This window comes from Lampetra planeri, chromosome 11 (assembly GCF_965212315.1).
Source record: "Lampetra planeri chromosome 11, kcLamPlan1.2.h2, whole genome shotgun sequence".
Lineage (NCBI taxonomy): Eukaryota > Metazoa > Chordata > Hyperoartia > Petromyzontiformes > Petromyzontidae > Lampetra > Lampetra planeri.
Genome location: NC_136117.1, coordinates 7,388,964 through 7,416,935, shown reverse-complemented (window position 1 = coordinate 7,416,935; position 27,972 = coordinate 7,388,964). Strand labels below are relative to the sequence as shown.

At 42.9% G+C, this 27,972-nt stretch overlaps 2 protein-coding genes across 4 annotated transcripts; one reads left to right on the top strand and one right to left on the bottom strand.

The window, feature by feature from the left end:
* The first annotated feature begins 79 nt into the window (after nt 1–79).
* UCMA (upper zone of growth plate and cartilage matrix associated) lies at nt 80–6,238 on the top strand. Of its 2 annotated transcripts, none has more exons than XM_078598725.1 (5): nt 80–274; nt 3,106–3,150; nt 4,331–4,417; nt 4,591–4,689; nt 5,287–6,238. In XM_078598725.1, the coding sequence occupies exons 1-5, from the start codon at nt 190–192 to the stop codon at nt 5,385–5,387; spliced, it is 417 nt and encodes a 138-aa protein (XP_078454851.1). In that variant the 5' UTR covers nt 80–189; the 3' UTR covers nt 5,388–6,238. The 2 variants fall into 2 exon arrangements, with proteins under 2 accessions (XP_078454851.1, XP_078454852.1); XM_078598726.1 differs by lacking the exon at nt 80–274 and adding an exon at nt 2,654–2,742.
* Nucleotides 6,239–6,705: 467 nt separating this feature from the next.
* MCM10 (minichromosome maintenance 10 replication initiation factor) lies at nt 6,706–26,011 on the bottom strand. 2 transcript variants are annotated; one of them, XM_078598720.1, is made up of 20 exons: nt 25,930–26,011; nt 24,893–24,961; nt 23,499–23,891; nt 23,216–23,284; nt 22,700–22,813; nt 21,688–21,919; nt 20,753–20,918; nt 20,075–20,242; nt 18,795–18,911; nt 18,261–18,466; nt 16,250–16,356; nt 14,978–15,097; nt 13,927–14,044; nt 11,939–12,188; nt 11,203–11,341; nt 10,584–10,705; nt 9,552–9,665; nt 9,010–9,158; nt 8,487–8,529; nt 6,706–7,919 (listed from the first exon to the last, which is right to left on the bottom strand). In XM_078598720.1, the coding sequence occupies exons 2-20, from the start codon at nt 24,897–24,899 to the stop codon at nt 7,836–7,838; spliced, it is 2,718 nt and encodes a 905-aa protein (XP_078454846.1). In that variant the 5' UTR covers nt 24,900–24,961; nt 25,930–26,011; the 3' UTR covers nt 6,706–7,835. The 2 variants fall into 2 exon arrangements, with proteins under 2 accessions (XP_078454846.1, XP_078454847.1); XM_078598721.1 differs by lacking the exon at nt 25,930–26,011 and adding an exon at nt 25,819–25,922.
* Nucleotides 26,012–27,972: the final 1,961 nt, after the last annotated feature.

The window sequence follows — 27,972 nt, the reverse complement described above, 5'->3', positions numbered from 1 at the left end:
GGTGAAGATGTGAGCTACTTGTATGAAAAAAATTCATTCTCTAAAACTTGAGCAAAACTTTCATCGGCAACTACTGGGATCATGGCCAATCTGTGCTTCTCACTGCTTGGCCAAGTCGCCATATAATCTGCATGCCAGACACACGCACACAGACACACACACACGCACCTTGAGAGGCGTGTAGCCTAGATGAGCACACATTCGGCTGGTTTGGAGGGACCAGCAGGAGCCATGACTCGCACAGCGCTCTCTCTGCTCGTCCTTGCGCTCTTCTGTAAGTCGTCCTCTCACGGAGGCCCAGCACCACTCACCCCTGCAGCTCAAGTGCCACATTGGGGCGCCACGTTGGTGCCACGGTGGCGAGACGTTAACTACCTTGCCTGGTATACAGGAGTTGGAAGGGCTCGATCCAGACCCTGATGCCTGTATATTTGGAGTTTGCATGTTTCTCTCTCTCTCCCCGTTGTCGCGTGGATTTTTATCCGGATCCTCCGGCTTTTTCATCCACATTTAGAAACGTGCGTTTTTAGAGTATTTGGCTGCTATAAATTCCCACGTGATAAGCCACTTCATTGAGCTATCACTTGTGGCCAGGTCGCTTGTGAAAATGAGCTTCATAGCTCAGTGGGCCTTATCTGGTAAACTAAAAATACAGTAGTTTAGTTTTACATTGTCCGTTTATTGGTGAACTTAATATGAATGTGAGCTACGCATGCCGACAGGTCTGAGTTGAGCTGTAGATGAAGGAAAAGCTTCTAAGGAAAGCCTATGGGCTTGGTGAGTCCAGTTCAATCGTCAGTACATTTCCGTATATCATGAGCATTTGCTTGTGGTTATAAATGATGTAATTACAAATAAACATGCATTTTTGTTTATGCATATTTTTCAGATCTCGGCTTGCACTATTGTAAATGCATGAAATGTTTTAATATGTTTTTTACACATTTAATTAAAATGTTGTTTATAATAAGATACATATTTACAATATAGTGTTGCAATAACATGGGTCATGTTTATTTTTAATTGTATTCAAATAAATAAAATAGTGCTGTGTATAGTGAGTAGTTTGTATTATTTTACGAGTGATAGCGTTATCACACAGTATTCATACATTGACAATTCATTTAAATTCAATGAGTAAAAAATGTTACGTAAAAAAGCTGAACTACCCTAAACCCGATATTTGTATAAAGCTCAATTATACAATTAGTTGACCAGCTGTCATATCGTGATTTTTTTTCTCACTGACAATATTCTTTACATATTATTTGTGTTGAGATATCAGAATATTTAGACTGGAGGAATCCGATGAGCTATAAAGCTTTTTCACAGATGTCTAGGAGGTACATTTGCTTTATTTAGAATGTGTAATTCATGATTGAACTCAATGGACCAGATGGCACTCAGTCATGCCTATTTTAAGGCTCCCTAACGTGGGTTCTGTATCGGATGGGGCACAGCAGCCACCTACAACAGAGCCAATGGTGTGATGACAATTTCACTGTAAACTGTCATCTGGGCAAATTGGCATGCGATTTTAAAGAAAAAAGTCTTAAACTTAACTCAAATGTCATTACTGCAATATTACTGTCTAAATGCAAAATTGGGCGAAATAATGGATAACTAATATCCTTTCTTCCTGTGGGAAAGCACGTCACACCTTGTCGTTTAATACTTATGTTGGTACTTTGTGTATTCTGAGTATTTACAGCAACACAAGATGTTTTCGTAAATTGTATCTGAGAAGCGAAGGCGTGCATTTATATACGCCTATGAGTCGGTACAATATCCAATGGGAATTAACTGCAGAAATTGTTAAGGAGCTTAAAAGAAGGCTGAAAAGTTGAGCTCAAGGTAAATGAGTTGCGTTCATCAACTGTTGATCAACAACTCTCAGACGGAGACGGCTGCTAAACGTAGGTCAGTTATTCAAAGTGGACAGAGATGAAACTGATTTCATAATCAGGTGGACAACTGTGGGCTGGAGTGCTTTGGAAAGCTTGATGATGAAAAGCAATGTGCCTAAGGAATACAATTATAATATATCATCAGTCAATATTATCCGCTCTGACACGTGCTTCATAAACGTGGACATGGACAAAGAAAATGGAACGGTGCACAAATCAAGAAGAGAAGCATTCTTAGAATTGTATTGGGAGAGGAACCCATACATTGGAAGCCGTATACTGGAAGCTAGAGACTTCATATTGACTCTTGAGAAAAGTGGGCTAGAGCAGGTTATCATCGCAAGACTGGAGGATGCTCGATGGTTGAGATTAACAATGGGGTGGCAGACAAGAGGAGAATACGTCTCAGAGGACGCTCATCGTGATGAAAAAAAATCTTCTAAGGAAAGCCCATGGGTTTGGTGTTACAATGAGTACAGTTCAATAGTCAGTACATTTCCGTATATCATGAGCATTTTCTTATGGTTATAAATGATGTAATTACAAATAAACATGCATTTTTGTTAAGCATATTTTTCAGATCTCGCCTTGCAATATTGTAAATGCATTAAATGTTTTAATACGTTTTTTACACATTTAATTAAAATGTAGTTGTTTATAATAATATACATACTTGCAATATAGTGTTGCAATAACATGGGTCATGTTTCTTTTTAATTGTATTCAAGTGAGGGATGACATCGGCTCGTGTGGGCACAAGTCCCGGGTGGATTGTCACATCGCAGAACCCCACGTGGGATGATGGCAGCACCTTGGGGAAGACTTTAATCCAGCGGTGAATGAATCATAGTTGATGACGATTATCCAACTGCTTCGTTCACTGCACTACGAACTCGGCAACCTGAAAATGTGATTCCTGACCCGGTCATAGGCACTCCTCCCTTTCACCAACTTGCAATGACCACCGCGGCAAAGTATCATTAATCAAACACTCAAGAGTGACACTGTGTATGGAGCCCTTCATCCAGCAGTGGATGGGCAAAGGTTGTAATTCAAATAAATGTCATATGCTATAGGTGAAAGGGTTTGCTTCGGTGTATGTGTGTGTTCATCATTCCTTGTTTTTGAGTGAATCCACTCAGGTTATTGTTGCATTCACCCGACACTGCTTAAAATATGCCACGGTTTTACTTAACAGGCATCCAGGAGGGCAGAGCAGCTACACTCATGAAGGCAATTCAAGGTAACGCAACTTGTAGCACCACCACCACCGTGACCTGAACACCAGACACTTACAAAAACCCTCACAGCCGAGGTAGCAACTCAGTGAATTTCCCTGTTCTCCGTATTAAGGGATGCTCCGGAAAGACGGGCCTCCAAATGTCTTGGGGTCAGAAATGGATTACATTACCCAGACACACACACACGCGCGTGTCTCCACAACTTAAGCGTGAGACACAAGAACACGCATCTCATGGTGTCCTAGAATTATCAATTCGGGGAATCCAACAGGAATGCTTCACTCTTTAACAACACGCGAGTTAAACTCGTGAACACAATACAAAAACGGGTAAAAGATGTCACTATTAGAGGGGCCAGTTTCAAGAAGTGCACAGAAAGAGAACCTGTTTAGACTGAGCACATGCCCTGGGTATGGACACAAAGGATGCACTGATTTGGTTGTAGTCAATGGTCCCAATATCTACGATTTGCTGACAAATGGCTAGATGACAAACCATTACATCAATGCTAAAAGTTACTGGGTGCCAGACTCAAACGTCGGACATGAAGGTTATCAGCAACTAACACTACTATCAATATATAGGTATTCTTTATGCAAGAGAAAATGCATACTTTATTAGGCTTTCACCTGAGTATGGGCACATGCTTAATGTATAATACAATGTCATTAAAAGCCAAGCTCCTTAATGTAACTAGTCAAACATCCCAATTCAGTACTCTTCAGAAAAATGTATTTACTCAACGAGATTGTCCTGTATAAATAAATTGCGTTATGACTATTCAAGCTGTCCTCGACTTAAGAACGGGTTACGTTCCTTAGGCCCAATCGTAAGTCTATTTTTTCCTATCTCGGAACTCAATATTTATTTGTACAGTTAGTGTTATGAAATGTGATACGGTTCAACAAAAAAATGGAAGCATTGTTACATTAATAAATATACATTTGCATGTAATACTATACTACTGTATAGTAAATCCAGTAAAACATAAAATAAACACGAAAATAAAATATAAATGTTATTTTCACTTGTGCATCACATGGGATTCTGGGACTCAAAAGCACAACCAAACGCTCACAAATTGGATGGTCAAAATAATATCTCACGGCATTTTGTTCGAAAGTCGGTGTGTTCGTATCTCGGGGACTGCCTGCACTATGGTTTTTATCCACCTGCTTGCAGATCCGAGTGCGGTGTTTGTGCAAGAGGAGACAGCAGCCAGCTTCCTCCGTCCACGCCGCTCGGTCAAGCTGCAGCGTGAGATAATCGGTGAGTGAGTGAGCGAGCGAGTGAGCCCTGTGGCCCATCATAACCCTCGCTCCAGCAGCAGCCTGCAAACAAAGCGCTGCAGTTTCGTTTTTAAATGTGCATCGGCGGAGGTCCAGGGCTTCGTGACCGTTCGGTTCGAGGTCACATTGATGATGCGCACGCGTGTGGGACAGCGGAACAGACGCAGAGCCTCTTGGCGGACAAGCGCCGCACGGAATACCGTGAGGAGCAGATCAAAGCACGGGAGAACTTTGCTGAGGAAGAACGATCTGGTAAGGAGTGGCCAGTCACAACCCACAGACATATCTTCATCTGGATCACATTGCTCTCACATTTCAAAACTGCAGAAATATGGTAGCTTAATGGACAGGATTATTAGTGGTGGTGTTTTCAAGTTATCAAAGTATCATAGCCTGATTTGTTTTATTTATATATTTGAAATGCAGTTATTTTGTGCTTCTAGAGTTGAGACAATCGTCATGCTGATCTATTCACTGATAGACGTGGCAATGCCATTCCTCGTCGTGATGTCATAATCCATCTCACTCCTGTGCACGAGCTGACCTCATTGCTCCATCCTTGTGGTAGTCATACGCTGGTGTTTTTTTGCTGTGGAGCAAAGTTGGTATCATTGCAACCATTTACACGTTAACTCGTTGCTGTGCCAAGAAAGTGCAAAATAAAACTGACGTCAACGGTGGCCACTACAGAGTTGTTTGTCAACTTGAAATATCGCATTTCGCATGAAGCATCAATATGGCAAAAGTATTACTGCTGTAAGCCACGTGTTGTTAAACAAACTTTTAGCTTAATGCCGTGGCAGTTAGGTTTATAGTCCGTCACTCAGTTGCGCTGTTTGTCCTCCGCAGAGACGTACGAGCAGACCCGGGAGGCGACCGAGTCGTGGAGAGAATACCACTACGACGGACTCTACCCTTCCTACCGCTTAAACCGCCACATTCCCTACTGAGCCACACCAAGAGGACGCAAGAGCCAGCAGAAATCCGCTGAGGCACTCGACAACAATGTGCTATGCACATCACCAGCGGAGCCCAAGATATGCTGCCAACTGCTGAGTCTAAACAGATGATTAATATCAATAAACCGTGCACAAAGTAATCAACGCATGAGCATGCAATATTAATGTTCAATGGACGCATTATTTGCAGTTTAACACATTCAACAAAACCTGCATACTTGTGGTAGGATACACATGGCCATTTCTGGTTGGATGATAGCTTTTAAATAATCTACTTCCCATCAAAATCAGTCCAGTTACGAAGTTTAAATTTGTGATTATTAAATCGTGGCCTAGCGTGTACCCACTATATTGGATTTTATATATTGGGTCAAATCCAAAAGTGATCAAACATAATACGCAACCGTTATCCTATTTAAACTCACAGATGAGTGATGGTGCAAATGACTCACGAACTGGATGCGAAATATTTTGTTGGTCTAAAATAGCCACACCTACAGACCCAAGAGCTTGCAGAAATAGGTCCCTTTAAGTGCACCTTTTACACAAATTGATATTGATAGCTTTGCACAAAACATGTTTCTGTTGTAATGTTCATAACTAAATACGACCACAATTATCCATCCAGAACTACCAACACAAGTTTTTTGTCTAAATGGTATACATTTTTGCAACAAATATCAGCAAGCCTGTTTTTGCTTGTATGTTAAATTCAGTTTTTCTTAAAAGCTTGTCTCAGCATAAAATGTTGCATCGTCAATTTTCATATTTGAATTGCTTCCTGCTTTAGTGTGATACTTTAGTTACAAAACGTGAATAAATCTTTTTTTGGAACGTTAAAATACTCGCATTTTTTTAACATTTCACCAGTTTTTACTGTGCCCATACACATGCGAGTTTAGCAAATTTGATCCTTAAAATTCCACACTACATTGGCAAATTCTACACCACAGTGGCACACGAAACACCGTGTGCTCAACATGTGAAGGTGATAAAGAGCCCCTTGTCAAGGCTGCTTAAACTGATGGGGCAATGCTAGTGGCGAGCAGCTATTACAACTGGCACAGCCAGTTGAGGCAGTGGTGCTGCTACTGTCTGGATGTGTGTATCTCACTGCGCAAGGTCACTTAAGGCTGAGTAAATTTTAAACCTAAACTAGTTCATATAGCCAATGGTCTGTAGTTAGATAACAGACAATATAATTACGTTAACTTACCAAAATTAATTTCTGGAAATGTTAGCCCTGAAAGAAACACCTGCATTTAACAGCTAAAGTATGATAAAACAAAACCTATGAAATACGTATTGGTTAACTTTAGAACATTTATTCATTAAAGTACAAACACCACCAGTGACCTGCACCCAATAAAAATGTTGACTTACACCGCATGCCTAAAATCTGGAAATCAGGGTCAAAGACATCTTAAAAGTAACTTTCAATGCATTGGCAATTAAATGCTTACTTCAACGATAAAAAACCAAGCTCCAATATTTGCTACGTTCCAACCAAAATATCAAGCGGCTTTATCCACAGAAATTGCATTACAGCACACACTGGAATGTACCAATAAAACACATTGCAATTATTAATCAAATAGAGGTACAACCAGCATGATGTATAATAAGATGGTGACCAATACATGGTTTTAAGAGAGCAATGATTTAATTAATCGGTAGCCATGCAAACATTTTTAGAATGTATACATACAAAAATACTAATATAAAAGTCAATGGGAAAATTATTTGGGGAGTTTGATAATTTTTCACATTTTCAAATCCAAATAAATGTTATGGGTTTTCCCACATAAAAAATCCTAATTGTTTTAAAATTACAGTACTTAAGACACTACATAAACACAAACATGTTACTTCCAAGGATAGTAAAGCTATTATTTACAATTACAATGCTCCCGCCAAGTATTTATAAGTTTTTTACCGGGCCTTTCATACAGCGGAAGCTTCACACGCTACACTTTTGGTAAAATGATGGCTTACATCATAAAAAAGAGTAACAGATACACATTGTTAGCTTCATAGCACGGTGGAATTCCTATGACAAGCATCATGATTGTGCACCTATTTGGGCAGGCACAACACACCAGATGGGACGGTGGGACCAGCACCCGCACACTCAGCTGCTTTTCACTCCCGATGGCTGATGTCAATACAGTGCAGTGTGGAAATGCATGCAACCACCAGTGGTTGACAGTGGCCCTGATAAAAGGAATGAAATGGGGGCCGCCCCTGTTCAATCGTTACCATCTTTGTAGCCCAGCACTTGAGCCCCCTCCAACCCTTGAGGCTCAGTACAGAAGCACTGTCTCCACACTCGATAGCCACACACCGAACTAAAAGTTCAACGGTATTGAACACTTGCCGGGAGAACATCATTGATGTCAAAGTGTATCATCCCATCTTGGAAATTATCCCTGCAAACACTCAGGCCAAGCTGTTGAGAAACTTTGCCTGCTCTTCGCCACGTGGCAACAAGGTCTCGGCTCCGATCTTCGGCCCCTTCCTCTCCTGTGCGGCAGACACACGAAATCACAGTCACTGTCTGGTACATGCCCACGGAGACCAATATAGCAAGCAAGAAGTGCCGGGGGAGAATAATTCTAATTGATGGATTACATGAGAAACAAACATTCAAGTAGGATGAACCACCACCATCAAAGTACTGATTTGCGGCAGGTATTCAGCCACCAAGAACGTTTCAAATGTGTTTGAAGGAAAACATCTCAAACTAGTAATGCAACAACTGTTGTCAATCCTCCAAATGTTGTTGCTAACCTTTCGTTCGAAATCCTATTACCGCAAATTGGCAGTTGAGAAAAAACAGTAGACACTTGAGGTTCAAAAATTACTGGGAGGCTATATCAACAAAATTAATGATAATCTGAAAATGTTCACTCACCTACGATTTTTATCAAATGGAGGTAAGAGTTTACTTAATAAACCATCAAGACAGCAATACTATCGAAACACTAAAAACGAGTTGTTTATTTTTTTATATAAAGTAGGGCAATCAACCTGTCAAATCAAAGAGAAGTCTTAATTGTGTGGGTGTCTCATGCATTCTCATTCACAAACCTTCAACATTGAGTCCCTTTCCCATTTGAACTGCCCACAGTTTCTGCAAGATGACAGCACATTTTCACTTGATTAATATTTGAATTAAAATGTTCGTACAAGTACAAAATGAAACAATAAATCTGGCATAAAAGCCACAGCATACACAGTGATTAAAGTACCCACATTAAACACTCGTAGCACTGGAAAAAAACCACAGCACAAACACTGCAGAGAGTGCAGCACACATGGTACATAAACACACAGGGAATGGAACACACTGAAGTGCACACGGAACACTGGAATAAACCACAATCGACACAACCACATACTATATCAAGTTACAGCATATGCAGAACTGGGACAAGCCATAGTACACACAGCACCAGGAAAAACAGCTCAAGAAAACAAACAGCACTGGAACAGTAAAGTGCACACACACAGCCCTGGAAGGGTGAGCACACACACACACACCAGCAGTGGCATAGTGTTCACAGAGCACTGGGGGAAGTCACAGCCAGCACACGGGCCACCAGGCACGTACTTGCAGTGTTTCTGGGGCAGCCTGTCGAGCGACACGGTGCGGTGGCTGCACTGGCCACAGCGGAAGAATCGCTTGACGCCGTCGTGCCATGACAGCGTGTGCATCTGCTGCACGCACGTCTCCAGCGCCTTGTAGTGCGTGTACTTGCACTGTGGCGAGAGGGGACAGGGACGACAGGGGACACAAGGAAGATTAGGTTTAAATACAGTTTGCGGAGCTCGTAAATATGTCATTCAATGAAGTGGCTAACACAGTAGCAAATAACTGAGTTGGCAGCAAGGAGATCCTGGGTTCAAATACAGTTGCCAGTAATTAATATACATTTTCAAGTGTAGTGAGTTGGTGGCCTAAGCTGTAACACAATGCTCAATTAAAATGCAATTGTATTCTAGATTTGAAGCTTTCGTGACTGCAAGGATTCATATTCTTAGGTTTTTTCGGTAAAGTCACGTAGGTACGTGACTTTACCGAAAAAACCTAAGAATAGAAATGCAATTGTAATTAAAAAACTTTTGTAAAAATTTTTTTTGATGATTCTACACCTGCTTGCAGCTCACAACACGGCACTTTTGTTCCTTCAAGTTCTTCATCTTCTCTTCCATCTGCTCCTTCTTCTCCCGAACGTTGAAGTACTGCTCTTGTAGGTCATCCTCTGCCTATGGGTGTGGATAAACATACCGCCAAATAGGCAAAACACCGTGGAAGACGCTTATTCAAACGAGGACGATGGCAATTATTATGACAGGCAAGCAGATACGGTGACAATGACAAATGGGGCTACAGCAATACAGGGAAAGGAGATGCAAGGGTGCTTCAAAGAAAATGTTAACACTTCTGAGAATTTGTAACAACAAGAAATGTGCCTCCGGGCTCTGGAGGCCACCTGAAGAAGATTCCAGGCATGTGTCGACAATGATGGTGAACAAGTGGCGACTCTTTTGACTTTTTGAAGCGATTAATATACATTTGTTAACATGTTACAGTGTATTATCCGTTCTTTTTCCATTAAAAACGATAGTCCTATATAAGTGTTAACAATTTTTTTGAAGCACCCTGGACTTATATTCAGGTGAAAAGGTATCAAGGGACTTCCACAAAACTACACGGCTATACTAATTAACAGGCATATAGACACGTACACAAGTACAGGAGTGATATTGAGGCAAAAGGGCACGTGAATTTATTTTGCTTGGATATCATTGGCAAGTGACTACACAGATGATCTACGGGATAAACAAATTATATTCTCTATTAATTTGCAATAACGTTTACAGCAATATGGTGGCCTGTGCCATGAACTGGCAGGCTGCCGCCTTGTTAAATAACTTAATTACTACTAATTAAGATGCACCTCCAATTAGCACGGTTGGCTATGTACGGTGCGAAAGAAGTTTGACATACATACATATTAACTTTTTATAGCATCCTATTTAAGGCGACCACAACAAATGAGACACCAACAGCCGCCCACACACCCATGGGGTCATCATGAAAAACTCAAAAGACAACTGGGTCCGTAGCGGCACCGCGTGCACACCGATCACGCAGCGACGGCGTCGCAGCCACCCACGCACCTGCCGCACTTTATCCGAGTGCTTGGACCGCGCCGCCAGCAACTGCTGGAACTCGGGTGAGTTAAAGAGCTCCGAGTTCCGCCGTGCTCGCTTGGAAGCCGGTTCCTGACCGCTTTGCTCTTCTGAGAAACAACAGCCACGGGGGGAAAAGAGAGACTTGAGTTGAGCCAAGCGGTGCCACAAATGGTTGAAGCTAAGTGGATTTGACGTGCGCAACGAGTTAATTTTCCATCAGCTGACCAAAACACCCCATTCATGTGGGTCTCAAAGTCCAGGTGGGGTTATACCATATATGCTTCAGATTATAAGCAAGTTCTGGAAAGTAAGTCGCGCCTAAAACTTTCGGGACATTTTTTTTAAAAAAGGAAAATTGTATTAATCGAGAGATTATGGGTGCTATGGGAGAGCTGATGCCTGGAAGATTACGCATGCACGGCTTTAAAATGGGGAGAAACACGTCTTCTGGAAAATTATGCTGGATAACTAGATTAAAACCCTTCTTCCGGAAGGCAACATATTCCACTCCCCAACCTGCCCCAACTTTAGCCTTAACATATAGGGGGGGAAAATGCATATTATTATTATTTGGAGAATCTTTCGCACGGTTACTCTTCAGTACCTGGGGAGGAGGCGGTGTCCTCCTCCGTGCGCTGCAGGACGGCTCGCACAGTCTCCCCGGCCACCTTCCGCTTCACAGCGTTGGGGTTCTGCTTTTCCAGTTGCTTGCCATTGGCCCGCAGCTTATGCACAGCAGCCAGCTGCGACCAGCACGTGTGCTCATTATTCATCTTAACTGATAAAAACAATCCAGCAGCAGCTGTGAACATAAGACCACATCTCCACCATTTCTAATAAGAGATTTGGGCCATTTGAGGTTGAACTGATACCCGATGCAATTGTTGGAAGAATTGTGTAGTTTCTCCCATTTATTGGTAAGAAAAATCACCACTTACTTGCCAATTGAATTCCCTTTATATATTCAGCAAAGCCTCAAATAATCTCAGGACACTGTTTTTAAAAAGGTTTTGCATGAGGACATTTGGCAAATTCCTTCAAAAACAGTGTTTGCCTGAAGTAGAGAACTAAACATTGTTGTAATGTTGTAATAAAGTCGACCAACACCCAAATGTCCAGGGAGATATGTTATCTACTGACCACCCCATAGCCTTGCAAGTTGGAAATATCACAGCCAAAAATGACATTCCCCGATGCACAAACCACGCCCGCAATGCGCCGCAATACTGGTGTGTCACCACCCGGCGTTTTCCACTGGAACTGACGGCGAGTACGTTTTTTTTTAAAATGCATGACCAGTGCCGTCAAGAGTTTGGCGGGGGGGGGGGGGGGGTCCTCACCTTTTTCCTATCGGCGTTTGACGCTCGCTTGTTCGGTTGTGGAGGCGAGTCAAACAAGAAAACCTCGTCCCCATCTCGGAGTCCGCTGCCGATGCGCGGAGTCCTGACCGAGGTGGATGGCGAGGGGATCGGTGAAGAGGATATGCTGCCACCTGGCTCGGGTCTGACTGGCCTCTCCGTCGTGCCCGTCGGAGTCGCTGGGTTTGCTTCGGGGCGCGAAGCAGAAGGGGCATCTGCGATCTGAAGAAGCCTGTACACGTAAGAAAAAAATATATATTTTGTGAATAATTAATAAATATAGTGATTGTTAGCCAGTTTAATAAGCTTTATAATGACCGTGCCAAAGTGCCAAACTGGTACCATTGCGATCCTGCATTCAAACCTCGAGTCTCTCTCTCTCTCAAGGGACTCATAATACTCATGTCAGCTACAGAGACATTGGAGGTTGAAGCCCCGATGCTGGGTATGTGTCTCCGTCATTTTCACTGGGCTCAATGTTCATGCAGCAATAATCTGCTTTATGTGAGAGTTCTGGATAGGTCTTTACCATACAATTCCTTATACATATTTAAAAATCTATTTCATAAATGTCTACTTAAAATAGTCTATATAGGTAGGCTTAAATAATAATAAAAGAATAAACTTTTCTATAGCTGTCGGTTTTTTTTGCAAACCTATACTGATATTTTATCCAAAAACATGAATAAAGGGAAAAGGCCCAACATCCTAATACAGCATCCTCCTTTTTAAGTCTTGATGCTCACTGAGGCTTTCCTGGACAAATAAAAAAGCTTATGTCCCTGCTGCCTAGCTAAATCCCATTGATAAATGTGCGGTTAACCTCAAGGAAAATTTTACTGGTAGGAACGAAGTGGACCAGACCACCAATAGATTATATCGTCCGTCCGTCCGTCCGTCTGTCCGTGTATCAACATCGCCCCCTACTGCAAACACTTGGCATGACCCTGTCCGACAAGATGGCCGCCCGCTCCCCCTGCGATCTGTGAATTAAACAAGATGGCCGTCGCTTCCGGCGCCTCACGGCGAAACTTTTTGATCGACTGACTATGGGCGAACTCATTTATTCTGGTGGGTGAACAGTGGCGGGGAGGGGTGGAGGAGAAATTGATGATAAAAACAAACTTGCACCATCGTTACAGCTGCCGCGACGAGAGATGTGGGAGGAGAAGCGGCGACCGCTGCCTTGCAGGTGAGAGGTGCGTGTGTGTGCGCGTGTGTGCGCGTGTGTGTATGTGTGTGCGTGTGCGTGTGTATGCGCGTGTGCGTGTGTGTTTGCGTGCGTGTGTGTGCGTGTGTATGCGTGTGTGTGTGCGTGTCTGTGTGTGCGTGTGTGCGTGCGTGTGTGTATATGTGTGACTGTGTGCGTGTGTGTGCGTGCGTGTGTGCGTGTCCGGCCCACTCGAGCGGCGTGATGAATGGGCGCTATTGGGCTTCAGATCGTTATTCACGGCGAACTGGAAGCGTAGCAACACAACTTCATTACGTGTGCGTGCGTGCATGTGTGTGTACGTGTGTGTGTGTGCGTGCGGTGTGTGTGCGTGTGTGTGCGTGTGTACGTGTATGTGCGTGTGTGCGCGTGTGTGCGCGTATGTGCGTGTGTGTGTGCGCGCGTGTGTGTGCGGTCGATATCCCTGTACCGGTATTAGTATTATTCCTACCAGCCCACCCCGCAGGGTCCTGTTAGTTTTAAACCAATTACTTTTTAAAAAAGCCATTTTATTTAAAATAATTGCGCACTTCGGTTTGGTGGTTCATGTTCGAAGTGTACTGTGACCCTCAAAGGAATGGCACCGTTCCTGTGGTCGCCCTAGGTGATACGTGGATCAAACAAATCACTCAAAACCACATAGTATGGCAGCAAGAGCAGTTCATGCGATTTCTGTCGCAAGAGGTCATACGCTGACTAAGCACGAGGAATTAATGCATTGTTAGGAAGAGAAGACATGGCTGTGTGGCTTTGGACGCACTTGGCTTCTCGGTCCTCGCTGCGCTTGCGACGGGCATCCTGCAGTCCCCTCTTCTGCTGCCTAATCAGCTCGGCTGCAGATATTGACTGCACGTTGGCTCTCGGCTTCCCGTCAGCACCTTGCTCCGCACATACGAACAGCACACGTGTGTGAACACAGCTGCAAACGGCCGAACATTACGCACTCAAAATATACAACTGCCGTGTTGTGTGTGTGCGTAAAATGATACTGTATGGCACGTGTGTATAAAATGTGCATGTATTATGCAAGAGAAAATGTACAGATATAACAAGAATATAATATAAAAAATAGCTCATACACTGTATTTTATGTTTCTAGTAACCCTTGCTAGCGACTGAATTCTAATATTTGTCTTTTTCCCGAAATGTATCCCGATTGTGTGATTGGCTTCATGTTATGTGTCGCAGTATCAATTCCGACATCTTGAGCAGAGCAAACCTTTGTGAGAGAATTGCCCACTAAAGTAAATATCAGAGCTGAGATATTTTCAGGCAGCCTTTGGTTCCACCAATAGGGGGCAGCATTTTCCCACTTGTCCTGCCACCGACAGTAATGTTTGATGCGTGACAGTTAAACTGATTCGTTTAAATCTCATAGTTGACATTTAGTCAAATTATGTACACTCAAATGTAATGTGATAATTTGTTTGTGCAGTCACTGATGACTGGACGGAGACCATCAACTCACAACATTTCGAGAACCCAGATTAATAGCAGGCAGCTGTCTGGATTCACACCCAGGAACTCAGCAGTGCCAGCTCAGCTGTCTGACCTCTAACCCACTAAGGTTGCGGTTCCAACATTAGCACAATCTTAGGTTGGTAGTACACTTTCCTGCATCTCACTATCAACATTGTTTTCATCATCCTTTGTGTTTCAGTGTGTATGCAATATACATTTTAATACAAATATATGCCTGCAGAGACCTTTGTAAGCAAGCAAGCATCGTTAAATTTAGAGGGCAAGTACTGTGAGACGTGTGTGTTTCTTTGTTTGTTTAAATATTACAGTATGGGCTGTGTTTTATTCACCTGTGGTGGAGGTCTGTACCAGATGCTTCTTCAGATTGAGTGCCCCAGGTGTGGGAGCCTTTAATAGGCCCTGAAAATCTTCTGAACAACCAGTCACGCTGCCACTGGAAGGAACCATACCTAGATGCCCAGTCAAAAACACACGCAATGCGTGCCACAAATGAGCCACAATACCTCGCTCATCTCGTCAAAGAGCATAAACCATCACGCGAACCCCGGTCATCATCGCAGCGGATTTCTGCTAACCATCTACCAAAGACCATCACTGCATCGCATGCTTTTAGATCCGCTTCTGCGACCATCTGGAACAAGCTTCCTTCTGATATTAGGAAGCCACTGCAGCTATGCAACTTGTAAATCTAAATTGAAAACTAATTTCCTTAGAATTGCTTTTTGCGTTTAGTTTGTTGTCCTTCCCCCGCACCTCCAACTAACACGGTTGCCTACGTACAATTTGAAAGAAGTTTAAGATACATACATACAATCACATATCATAAAATCACTCAAGTGAGACACAAAGTAAATAGTCATACGACTCTCAATTATATTACAGGCAGCTGAGTAGCTAAGTAATGAACAATGTTATTTGAAGAAAATGGCTTCTCTTTAACCTGTCAATTGATATTTTTTCCTAAAGTTTGTCTTTTAAAGTGGACATTAAAATGATATGATCTGCAAAACAAAACCACTGCCATATAAAAAAAACTATATTTGAAATGTCAGCAAATACATTTCAATAACTTACCATCTTGTTCTATGTAAATACATTTTCCAAGTTCTTTATTGTAACAGGTCATGAATAGCAATGGTGTCTCACTTGTTTAAACTAAGATAATGAAGTGTAATTAGATTAATACTTAGGAAACAATTTACAGTAATACAAATAAGGACAATAAATGGTCTGGAAGCATGAACACAAGCCTCGTTAAATTTAAGGAGGTGTTAAATATATGTTCAAAATTAATAGAATGGTGTAGAACAGAAAATATTGCTAGGATAGTTTTTTAATATGTAAGCAGAAAGGAAACTGCTAAATTAGCTGTAAGTCTACAACATCAGCATTTCTAACCACACAGAATAAAAAGTTAAAAAGCTTTGCCATTCACTATTTTAAACTTTCAAGTGCCCAAATGTATTTTTTCAACTGAGTTTTTCCCCCAATTGCAGCATAATCCATGAATAGCACTGAGAAGTGTCTGTTTTAGTATGCGTTATGGAAGTTAAATAACCTACAGAGCGAGCAGTTATTATCCATGCTTGACAGATACTAACCCAAGTTCTGCTTTGCCTGCAGCAGCACAGCATCTGCGCCTCGCACCACGAACCCAGACAGTGACATCTGTGTGCTTTTGCTGCCTTTGGAAGGTGTGGAAGATGCACTGCAGGAGGTAAATACAGAATCAGAATATTTATTTATACTGGAGAAAACCGATGAGCTATAAAGCTCTTCTTCTTCAAAGATGTCCACTCGGCGTGGGTCAGAACATTACAAAAACAAATAATACAAAAAGAATATAGGAGTACAACATATAGGAAAGTAAAGGCACCGTGCAGTTGGCTCCATACAGTACGAAAGTTCAACATAAATACATACAAATCGCTAAAAAATAAACAAACTAAAATATTTTTATGTTACCAGGGAAAGCCCATTGAGCTATTAGCTTCTTTTCAGAAGTGACCCAGCCACAAATGAAAGCTCAACGAAGTGACTATCACATGGAAATATATAGCAGCCAAGTCTTCTAAACGCATGTTTCTCAATGTGCAAGGTCGGGATCGAACCCCCGACCTCCTGCATACCAGACGAGGAAGACAACATCACACCGGAAGGTAATTACATTAATGTAGCGTTTACAAGGGCGACTTAAAATTGATAAACTTTACTTAACCTAAACTTTCACGACTATTTAGTGAGTATTAGATTTTAGGGAAGATTTTAATTTAATTAACAAAAGTGTGTGTCCTTACACCTTCAAATCTATCTTTGCGCCAGAATGATTTTTAGAAAACACCCACATGCCTTGTCAAATTGAGTACAGAAACAGTTTTTATTTGGTTTTACGTGAAACTGGCCTGGTAGCTCAGTGGTAATCGGAAGCTTGCACGCTCATATGGCTGAGGGGCGATTTAGGCCATAATATCTCTGGAGTTGATATCATGAGTACCAATTGTGGGAAAGTCAGTATTGGTTTTCCTAAATACCTAGATAGGTTGAACGTTCCACCTATCTACGTGACTTTACCGAAAGACCCAAAGAATATGAATTCCTGCAGTCACGAAAGCTTTAAGTCAAGATTCAGTATTGGTTGTCCAATGGAGAAAACTGCCCCACAATAGATATGTAAGCCAATGTAAACAAAATGAGCGCTGCTTCAATACTTATTTGTTCAGGAAATCACTTTGAATTCCGCACTATGGTTAGAGTGCAACTCACAATCTGAAGGATTCAAGTTCAAATCCTCTTCAAGGGACAATTCAACAGATCAACCATCTATGCTCGATAAAATAAATGACTGTGAAAATGAAATTGGTCATTCATTCGCAAAAATTCTCTAATCATGGGAATGTAGAATGCGTACCACAGACATCGGGCGACCAACACAGATAAGCAACACCCTACGTGTTCCGTTCTTATGAGTGTTATAGTCCGAGCATTGTACTGTGGATCTCAAGAACCTGGGTTCAATCCCCATCAATGGATAAGATCCTATTCTGAAACTCACCCAGATTTAAGCAACCTCAGATGAGTATCTATTGCCATGTGCAAACATCAGCACTGGGGAGACACAGGAGGTATCGTGTGGTGCTGGCCATACCATCTCCTAGTTTCCATTATAGATGTTTAATAACATCCTATAATAATAAAGAAAGGATACTGATTCGTGTCTGTGTATATACAGATTGCCTTTGACCAATTCACCTGCAAAGTACCCAATTTCATTATGACTCAGCAGCTAAGCAGAACCGAGCCTGGATATTGCTTGAATCGTTGGCCACCAATGCACAAAGCAGGGGTCAAAGACTGCTGCGGGGCAACGTTGTCCGAGGGCGGTTCAGAAAAAAATATTGCTGGCATTGTAGACATCCGACCTTCACCAACTCGCAATGACCAGGGTGGAAAAGTATTGTCAAATAATCTCCACGACTCACAAAGCATGCTGGGAACTCCCTCATTCCGTAAGTGGAGTGACAAAACGGCTGTACAGGTACACGTTTTATGCGCACGTGTGGACATACTGAGGGTAGGGTGGGACGAGACGTGTCCCCGCACGCTGTTACTCACACGCTGGCAGCGTAAGCGGGGGACGAGACTCCCCCGTAGTGGAACCCCTGCTGGCAGATCCTCTCCTTGAGCCCCAGGGCCCCGCGCCCTCGGCCCCGTAGCATCGTGGGCTCCCGGCCCGTGAAGCCTGCCTGCAGCTCGGAGCGACGCGAGCTCATTTTGCGGTACTGCGACTGCACGTGGAACTGGCAGAACTCGCCCTCCATCTGCAGGCAGGGGATACGGCGGTTAATGCCCGTACAAGCACGCGCACACATGTGAAGTTGCGTATGAATAGGCAGTGGAGGTTAACAGCACTTTGTTATAGCGAGCCGCTCTAAAATGTAGTGACCCAAGTTCGATTTCTGCTTGTGATGCACATCCAGAAATCAAGATGTACTGCAGGGGTAGGGGTAACAGTATAAATAGTAAACGATGACAAATTAAGGTAAGATTTACATTTTTTTAAGATTTCAAATGGTTAACCTGCAAATCAATGCGGCTCAAAGTCCCAATGTTAATTTAATGGAAGGTGACGAGTGCGAGGGTCCGCACCAGGTTAATGAGCTGAGTGCAGGGGTCCCCGTTGCGTTTGGCTGCGCGACATGTGCCCAAGTCCTTCGCCTCCCCCATTAGCATCACCTTCTGGGGATGGTCCACAGAGATGGACAGCTACACACACACACAAGACATGCTCATTTCAAACATTAATTTGCAAAGGGAAAATTGACAACATTAGCACAAGAAGGAAAGAAAGCTCCAGCAGAATATTCAGAGCTCAAAACGGCAGAATATGCTTGTAGCAGTGACAGGAAAAACCCAAACTAAATGTTGCCAGCATAAACACAACATTGGAACTAGGCGCGTAGTGATGCATTGATTTGCTCATGATACATTCATCCAATCATTTGTATTGTATCGTTATTTTAGATTCATATACTGTATGTTGAAAGTAACTGTTTTTTGTGACCGAGAGCCAACTAGAGGTAATACATTCACAAAAATGGTGAAGAGAATCAATTATTCAATAAAACTGTGACAATTCATCTATATGTTGGGTTGGTAACATGCTTACATGACCATCTACACTCCCATAAACAAAAGGAGAGTTATTTATAACCAATACTTATTAAGTAAACTATCAAAATACCACAAATGAGATCGTTATATTGCTTAGAAGTTTGACATTTTTATCGGTCACTAAGATCATATCAGTGCATTCCTACATCACTCCTCCCTACTGCATGTATGTAATGCTAAAAATGCTCTGAGTCTAGATTAAATGTTGGCATAAGCTCCATTAACAGGAGCATAAATTAAGGTCTCGGTGTGGTGGGTCCAGTAACATCCATGGACTGGTCATCACCTTTGACAAACCATTCCAACATTATTTGTTTACATTTTCCACCAATTCCCTTTTCCTGTAACATGTAAAGTACGTACCGATACTTGCCGTTTATAACACGGCCTATGTAACCGTGATTGTACCGAAGAACTGTAATGTAAAACATCTATACCCTCACATGACACCTATGAAATAGAGCCTAACAGAATATCGGGCCCTACCTGCTGAAATAAATAACATTAACTATAATGTGTTCTTTTTATCTGCATGAATTTCGTAGAATTTGTTTTTTAACCTTCCAGATTTCCCCTGTAAAAAAAAAGTTTGATTCAATGACCCACGTGGTTATAACAGTCATGTAGGCAAGTATGCAAGTCATTCTGCGTCCAATACAATCACATCTGCAGGAATAGAAGCCAACAGACACATAAACATCACGTGAATCTTAGCTTTCCATTGTACAAAAATAAAATATGCGTTAGCCACACACCTCATTGTATCCTTCCTTGGGCTTCATGAGGGTGGGGTTCAGGAGGCCCACAACAGAACCCTGGTCCGTCTTCCAGTGCTGCTTGTGGACTTCTCCAAAAAGCAGCAGTGACACAGACACCTCCATGTTCTTCAGGTCCATCAGACGCCACACGCTGAATGTCTTGCCCTGCGCATCATCAACGAGGAGTCAAGTTCACTCCCTTCAAGGCCAGGCAAAAAACAGCTCGAGTGTGTTATTTTAAACCAAGTTAGAGTTCACCAAGTGCTATATAGCCATTAACGTGTGTGTAGGCTGAAATGCAGGTAGCCCTTTTCATCTGTAAACTGGGTGCAACAACATATGGCATGTTTTTTACAAGTAAGACTGCTGCTGTGGTGCGATGTGGTTAGCACAAATAACTTGCAATACAGCAATTGCTGGTTCGATTTGATCTCCTGGCAAGAGGAAACAATAGGAAAATGTGTTTAAATTCTTCCGCCTTGTTAGTGTCGGGGCCAAGCTTAGGGAGCCTTGTGGATCAGAGCATGGAGGCTACTTCTGGGCTGACAGAGCCCAGTTTGCAGTGTTCATGTAAATGCATCATCAGTGCTCTGACATGGGCATCAGCATTAGCCCCACGGAAGCCACCCCATTCGTATGTTCTCTCAAGCGGTGCATGTGGTGGCGTGGACTCACGCTGCTCACGCTCTGCGGAGTGTGCTTGTGTACGATCACGCCGATGGTCACCCAGTCAATGTTATCCAAGCTATCGCGTGTGATTTTGTCTGGCAGCTGAGAGAGGCGAATCATACGCCGGCCGGCCATCCTCCTATCCATGTCCACAGACGAGATAAGAGGCCTCCTAAAAAAAACAACAGTGAAACTACTTTAACTTTCAAATCATCATAATAATCATCACAGCAATGGCACCACAAAGTTTCAGGAAATGAATCGAGCCGGCCTGGAGATATGAAACGAGGTTCTCAAATACTGAGATGTGAATTGTAAGGTAATGTGATAAGTATGTTGCATCATTAAGTTTCAGTATTACGGTTGGTACACTGTGCCATGCCAAACTAGGGTTGTTAAAAAAGAATGGCCAGGGTAAGGGAGCTCCAAACTACAAGGGCAGACAGTTCACAAGACGTGCATCAAATCACACAATAAACGATATATTCTTAAATATTATATGTAATGGTTGACACGACCTCTAAAGCCACGAGAGGCTTATGGTGCAGCAATGTGTAAAAAAAAACACTTTTAGAATTGAATCACAACTAAAATGGGAGGGTGGAGAATCATTATGCCTCTGCCACCACGTATTACAAAATATGACTTCATATTGTGTCTCTTCTGAGTAAAATAGAGGGAAAGTAGATGAGTAAACCACTGGAACTGAATTGAGAGCTGTATGAATCAGTCAATCGACCAACAGATCCTGCTCACACCGTGCTACCATTTGACTTTCTGGCCACTGTACCAGCACTCAAGATTCTTCCGCTAAATCTCAAAACTTGGTAGCCAGAAAGCGTCATATCAGCATTCTCTCAGCAGCACCTGGTTATTGTCAAATGTCTGACAGAAATCTATACGTTTGTTACCCAGCGTTGGCATCCACAGTGAACACTCACCTAATCCGGTACCCGGAGTATTTCTCCACCTCCGTGTTTTCCTGCATCCCGCTGCTGCTGCTGCTGCTGGCAGTGGTAGGTGGACTCAGGGTGGTCGGGGCCTTCCGTTTCCCTGCAGTCGCACCACCTGCAGCGCTGGTGCTGGCGGTCACTGACATCGGGCTCTGCGGACAAGTGCCTGCTTGACTTGCAGTTGGTGTCTTTGTATGGTCCTTGGAGGCAGTAGAGCTCCCTGGCCATCACATCGTAGGTATTAGGCAACAGCGACCTCGTTTGAATGCAGAACCCCGCGTTAAATCCATCATGTCAGAATAAATACGGCATGATGGTACACTATGACTGCCCACACTGCTTATTTATAACAAAAACATATACAGCCCTTTACCAATCGACTGCTAAGTGAAGGCTGTGTTGGTCATGGGGGTTGTTTCACTATTTCATTATGCTGAAGTTGGAAGGGCCAAAACCTGTCTGAATAACACTTGCCATGAATGTCAGGTAGAATTTTTCTTTTAAAAAGCAATAATTTTGAACAGGTAATTTCTATGCATTGAGAAGTATAATTGGCACCTTGGAAAAAAATGAAAGGTGCTTATTAAGTGCAAATTATTCATTTATTTAATTACTATTTTGTCAGGATATATTTCCAAAACAAACGACTAAGCATAATTACAATATAATACTTTGCAATATCGGACAATCATATTATCGTGAACCTTATATTGTACAACAGCTCGTAGTATCGCCATACCATGCAAACACTTGCGAATAGACTTTTTTATGCTGGTGTCACAGCACAATTAACAACATTGCAAAGTTCTCACAACTATATTTTCAAGAAATGAAACCTGCTCTTATTGAATTTTTTTTAACAAGGTCTTCCTTGCGAAAGAAAAAGCTTTGCAACAGGTGACCAACATTACAATTATGATGATAGTATTTAACTTTTAATACTGGTGTGGTCAGGTTGACCTGTCTCTTGTGAGTGACCAGTGCCATATCCCATGCTGACCTCCGCTCTTAGGCTGATGTGCGAGCCGGGACTTAGTTTTGACATGCGCAGTCTTGGCAGCTTCTGTTTTTTTGACACCGACTTTCCGCTGGGATGAAACTCCACTTGATGCCACTACGATAAAAAGACGAGTATATTTCATCACAAAAAAACATGTAGTAGGCAACATCAGCAATTTAACTCGTTCACAATGATGAGCCGATTATATTCCGCTAGCCACAGAATTGCCAAAGTGCACCATCTAATGTTAACATGGATGTTAAAGACTGAAATTATTGGCTATAGTAGGCAATGTTGCATGTGTTAAATAACACAAAGTTACTTATAACTAAATTACAGGTCCAAAATTAATAATGGCTTATGTTTGTAAAGTTTCCATAATTGCTGCCACATATCTTTGCTTAACCTTAAATACCACAACTGGATTACAGATATGAATGCAAACATGTTTAAAAAACCAAGATTAATTTTTACATGAATGTGCATTGGTCATAAATAAGAGCCGTTTGGAAGCACCTGGTGGGGATGTCTCCTGCAGTTGCTGCTGAAGTCTCAGCACTTTCTCCTGCATCACACGCAGCTCCTCTACCGAAACAAACACATGGGAATAAAGGTGCAGTTGACACAGCATCATCGCTCCTTCGTGTAAAAATCTGCACTCACACACATCAATAAAAAAAATAGCAAAGAATTTCTCCCAACATTTCTTGGAAAATATTTAATATGCTCACATTTTGTAGTTCGTGACTGCTGTAGATTATTTTGATGTTAATAATGATAATTAGAACAATGCACGTACCAGCCAACTCTTCCTTGCTCTTCTCCTCTAGCCGCACGTTCTCTTTGCCGTCATCACAGCGCGGAGTTGAAACCGCAGACCGGCATGGAGCAGGAACATCACCATCAGCTTTACGGATGTCATCTCCACACTCCTCGGGTTCACCAATGTCAATGACCAAAGCATCGCTGTCCTCCGCATCATTGTCTTCGGCATCAAACAGGGCGCTCAGTTCAGCCTCAGTGCCATTGTTGTCACTGCATGGTGGATGGGGCCCTCCGCTGTGCTGAGCGTCATCTCCATCATCGTGGAGATCGTCTCCGTTGACCCGGGTGTCACCTCCGTCCACGTCATTGGAAAGCGGAGACCCCTCTTCCAGCAGCGAAGTCAGGACATCCAGATCCCCTTCGTTGTCTGCGAGGACACCCGCTGTCAGAGGTGGCTTGGCCGTGGATTCACATGACGTTTAAATATTGTGCTTATGTATACAGAACGGTAAATGGTGAAGGTGCAGCTCTGCAATTGCTTGCTTACGGCACTCCTAGCAAAAGGGTTTCCATTAGAGTCCCTCTAGAAAGTATATGGTCTACTTCTACGGGTGGACAGAGGTGAAGTGATTTAAGACACCTGCCCATTGTTACACGATAGCAGCTTTGCTCTTATGTATATGTTTTAAGGTTACATTGGTGAAATGATTGACATGCATGCACCTTATTTATAAAGAAATTACTTTATTGAGAGGGGTATTTAATTAAATCTGGTCTTTCGCTACACACTGCTGCATTTCCCTTAACCTTCTGACCATCTGGACTTTGATTACCAAGTAGAAAATTATGTATTAACTTGTACCTGAAAGAATACAGTCCTCATGCTAAACGTCTGTGCAGTGCATGGTATACAAGAAACCTTCTGCATTTAAGAGCAAGACGTAAACAAATATATCACATTTATCGTTAATACTGAATTTCAATATCAAATATAGAGGGCTGACATTTTGTGCAATGGCCCTTCTTCAGAAAAGAGGCAAAGTAAATTGATTTTAGTTGGTGGTCACACTTTACAGTGTGGCCCTGAGAAAGATGGGACATTTTAATAGAGTTCCAATGGTGTAAAATGCTTACCCCGAGCTCTCATACTCTGATGGTGCATTGTCTTTGAGATGTGCGCCTTTTGGCGTCATCTGGTCCAACCCATGTGAGACTAGGCTCTAAGGAAAGCTGTCTCGGGTGTAGACCAATCAACTTCAAGGACAGTGCACATTATTAGAGTTATGTTTTTTGTTTGCATTATGACTGCAGGTATTGTGGTCTATGTAAACATGACTCCTTGTAAAAAAGGTGTCAGTTTTGTTGCCAGATAGAAGGGTAAAAAAAAACAATTATAATACGAGAGAACTACATAGGAATTAAACATACCTTCCATGTTTATGGCAGTCAACGCCGCTTGTCCAGTTCACTCCACAATGCAGCAACTGCACTTAAACACTGCGTGTTGGAAAGAAATGAAGTGTAAGGAAATTAAACATTGCATTATTCATTTGCGAAGCTTTAAAACAAACATGCAAATTAACTATATGAATTTATGATTACTTCAACACGACACCTTTGAAGTGCACAATTCATACTTGACTGACCTGCAAGTTTGAGGCTGCTTATAAATTAAAAGGTGCATAAATATCCAGCATATATTATAATATACCTTTAATGTGTGAATTGTATGTATACTTGTAGCAGTGTACTGTACACAGTAGTCCACGACACCACACCTTTAGACGAATTATAACTTATATTATGTCCATGGCCAAACCATACGGGTATTTTGTATAGATTATAAAATGAGTAGTACTTCCAATGACTGCATTACTCTAAATTACACTGTATACATAGTATGCAGTTCTGTTATTTTAGGAGTATTTTAACCAGATTAGAACTCAGAGAGACCAAGATGAGTCCTCATTTGCGAGTGACCCAGGTCACAAGAATGAACTTCTACTCCTGAAGCAACATATACCAGGAATATGCAACATTATGTAATGTACGAAGTAGCGATTCGCTACTTAATTAAACTTCATTGTAATTAATTGCTTACGACTGTAAGACGTTATAACACATTTAAAGTTCTTTATAATCCAACACAGCATCACGACCACCACGAAGTGTAGCTCTTATCCCACCCAGTAACAATTCTCAAACAAGAGTTTTAAAAAATATCAACAAAAGATTTAAACAAAATTATTTACAAACAACTTTGACCACAATGCAATGTACCGCGCGAACCACTGTACACAACCCACAATTTAAAACAACGCACACACACGTATTAATCAAATACTTGGAATTACCATCTTTACACTGGCACGTTAACTAATCGTACGTTTGAAACTTAATACTTTTTAAGATTTAAAAAAACACAAAAATTAAAGCGCGAATCGTTAAAGCCACCGCCAACCAACCTTTGACGAGGGGCCCTGCTACATTTACCAGTCCGCACAAGCGCGGCGCCACCGCTCAGAGCCTCGCCATTGGCTGGCGCCCTCTCCCTTCCAACCAATGGGCGCACGAGGCGAAGGCAGCGCGCGCGCACCGCGGCCAATGGGGAGCGAGGAGAGGCTCGGGCGCGCAGTCGGAGAATGGCATCCGGAGGAGTTTCGCGCCAAAAAGAGGACCACACCCCCTACCAGCACTACCTCCACCACCCACCCACCACCCCCCACCACCACTCCCCACTACCCCCCCACCACCACCCCCCTCCACCACTACCACCCCCCCCACCACCACTCCCCACCACCCCCTCCACCACCAACCCCCCCACCACCCACCCATCCACCACCACCCCCCCACCACCCCATCCACCACCACCCCCCCACCACCCCATCCACCACCACCCCCCCACCACCCCCCTCCACCACCACCCCCCCACCACCCCCTCCACCACCACCCCCCCCACCACCCCCTCCACCACCACCCCCCCCACCACCCCCTCCACCACCCCCCCCCCCACCACCCCCTCCACCACCCCCTCCACCACCCCCTCCACCACCACCCCCCCACCACCCCCTCCACCACCACCCCCCCACCACCCCCTCCACCACCACCCCCCCGCCACCCCCTCCACCACCACCCCCCCGCCACCCCCCTCCACCACCAACCCCCCCACCACCCCCTCCACCACCACCCCCCCACAACCCCCTCCACCACCAACCCTCCCACCACCCCCTCCACCACCACCACCCCGTCCACTACCACCCCCCCCCCCACCACCCCCTCCACCACCACCCCCCCACCACCCCCTCCACCACCCCCTCCAATTATTATTATTAACAAAGCGACTTTCAGATGTCACTGCTCTGCTTGGATAAGATTTCCTCCATCGACATGCCCCACCTATCACTACTATTACTACATTATCATTGCCCCACCTATCACTACTATTACTACATTATTATTGCCCCACCTATCACTACTATTACTACATTATCATTGCCCCACCTATCACTACTATTACTACATTATCATTGCCCCACCTATCACTACTATTACTACATTATCATTGCCCCACCTATCACTACTATTACTACATTATCATTGCCCCACCTATCACTACTATTACTACATTATCATTGCCCCACCTATCACTACTATTACTACATTATCATTGCCCCACCTATCACTACTATTACTTCATTATCATTGCCCCACCTATCACTACTATTACTACATTATCATTGCCCCACCTATCACTACTATTACTACATTATCATTGCCCCACCTATCACTACTATTACTACATTATCATTGCCCCACCTATCACTACTATTACTTCATTATCATTGCCCCACCTATCACTACTATTACTACATTATCATTGCCCCACCTATCACTACTATTACTACATTATCATTGCCCCACCTATCACTACTATTACTTCATTATCATTGCCCCACCTATCACTACTATTACTACATTATCATTGCCCCACCTATCACTACTATTACTACATTATCATTGCCCCACCTATCACTACTATTACTACATTATCATTGCCCCACCTATCACTACTATTACTTCATTATCATTGCCCCACCTATCACTACTATTACTTCATTATCATTGCCCCACCTATCACTACTATTACTACATTATCATTGTCCCACCTATCACTACTATTACTACATTATCATTGCCCCACCTATCACTACTATTACTACATTATCATTGCCCCACCTATCACACTATTACTACATTATCATTGCCCCACCTATCACTACAACTACTACGTTACTATTGCCCCACCTATCACTAAAACTACTATGTTAATATTGTCCCACCTATCACTACTACTACTATGTAAATACTGCCCTAACTTATAACTACAACTATTACGTTATCATTGCCCCACCTATCACTGCAACTACTTCGTTATTATCGCCCCACCTATCACTACTACTATTACTGGTAGGAACCTCCTGGTTACACCAGCCCACAGGGGATTATTG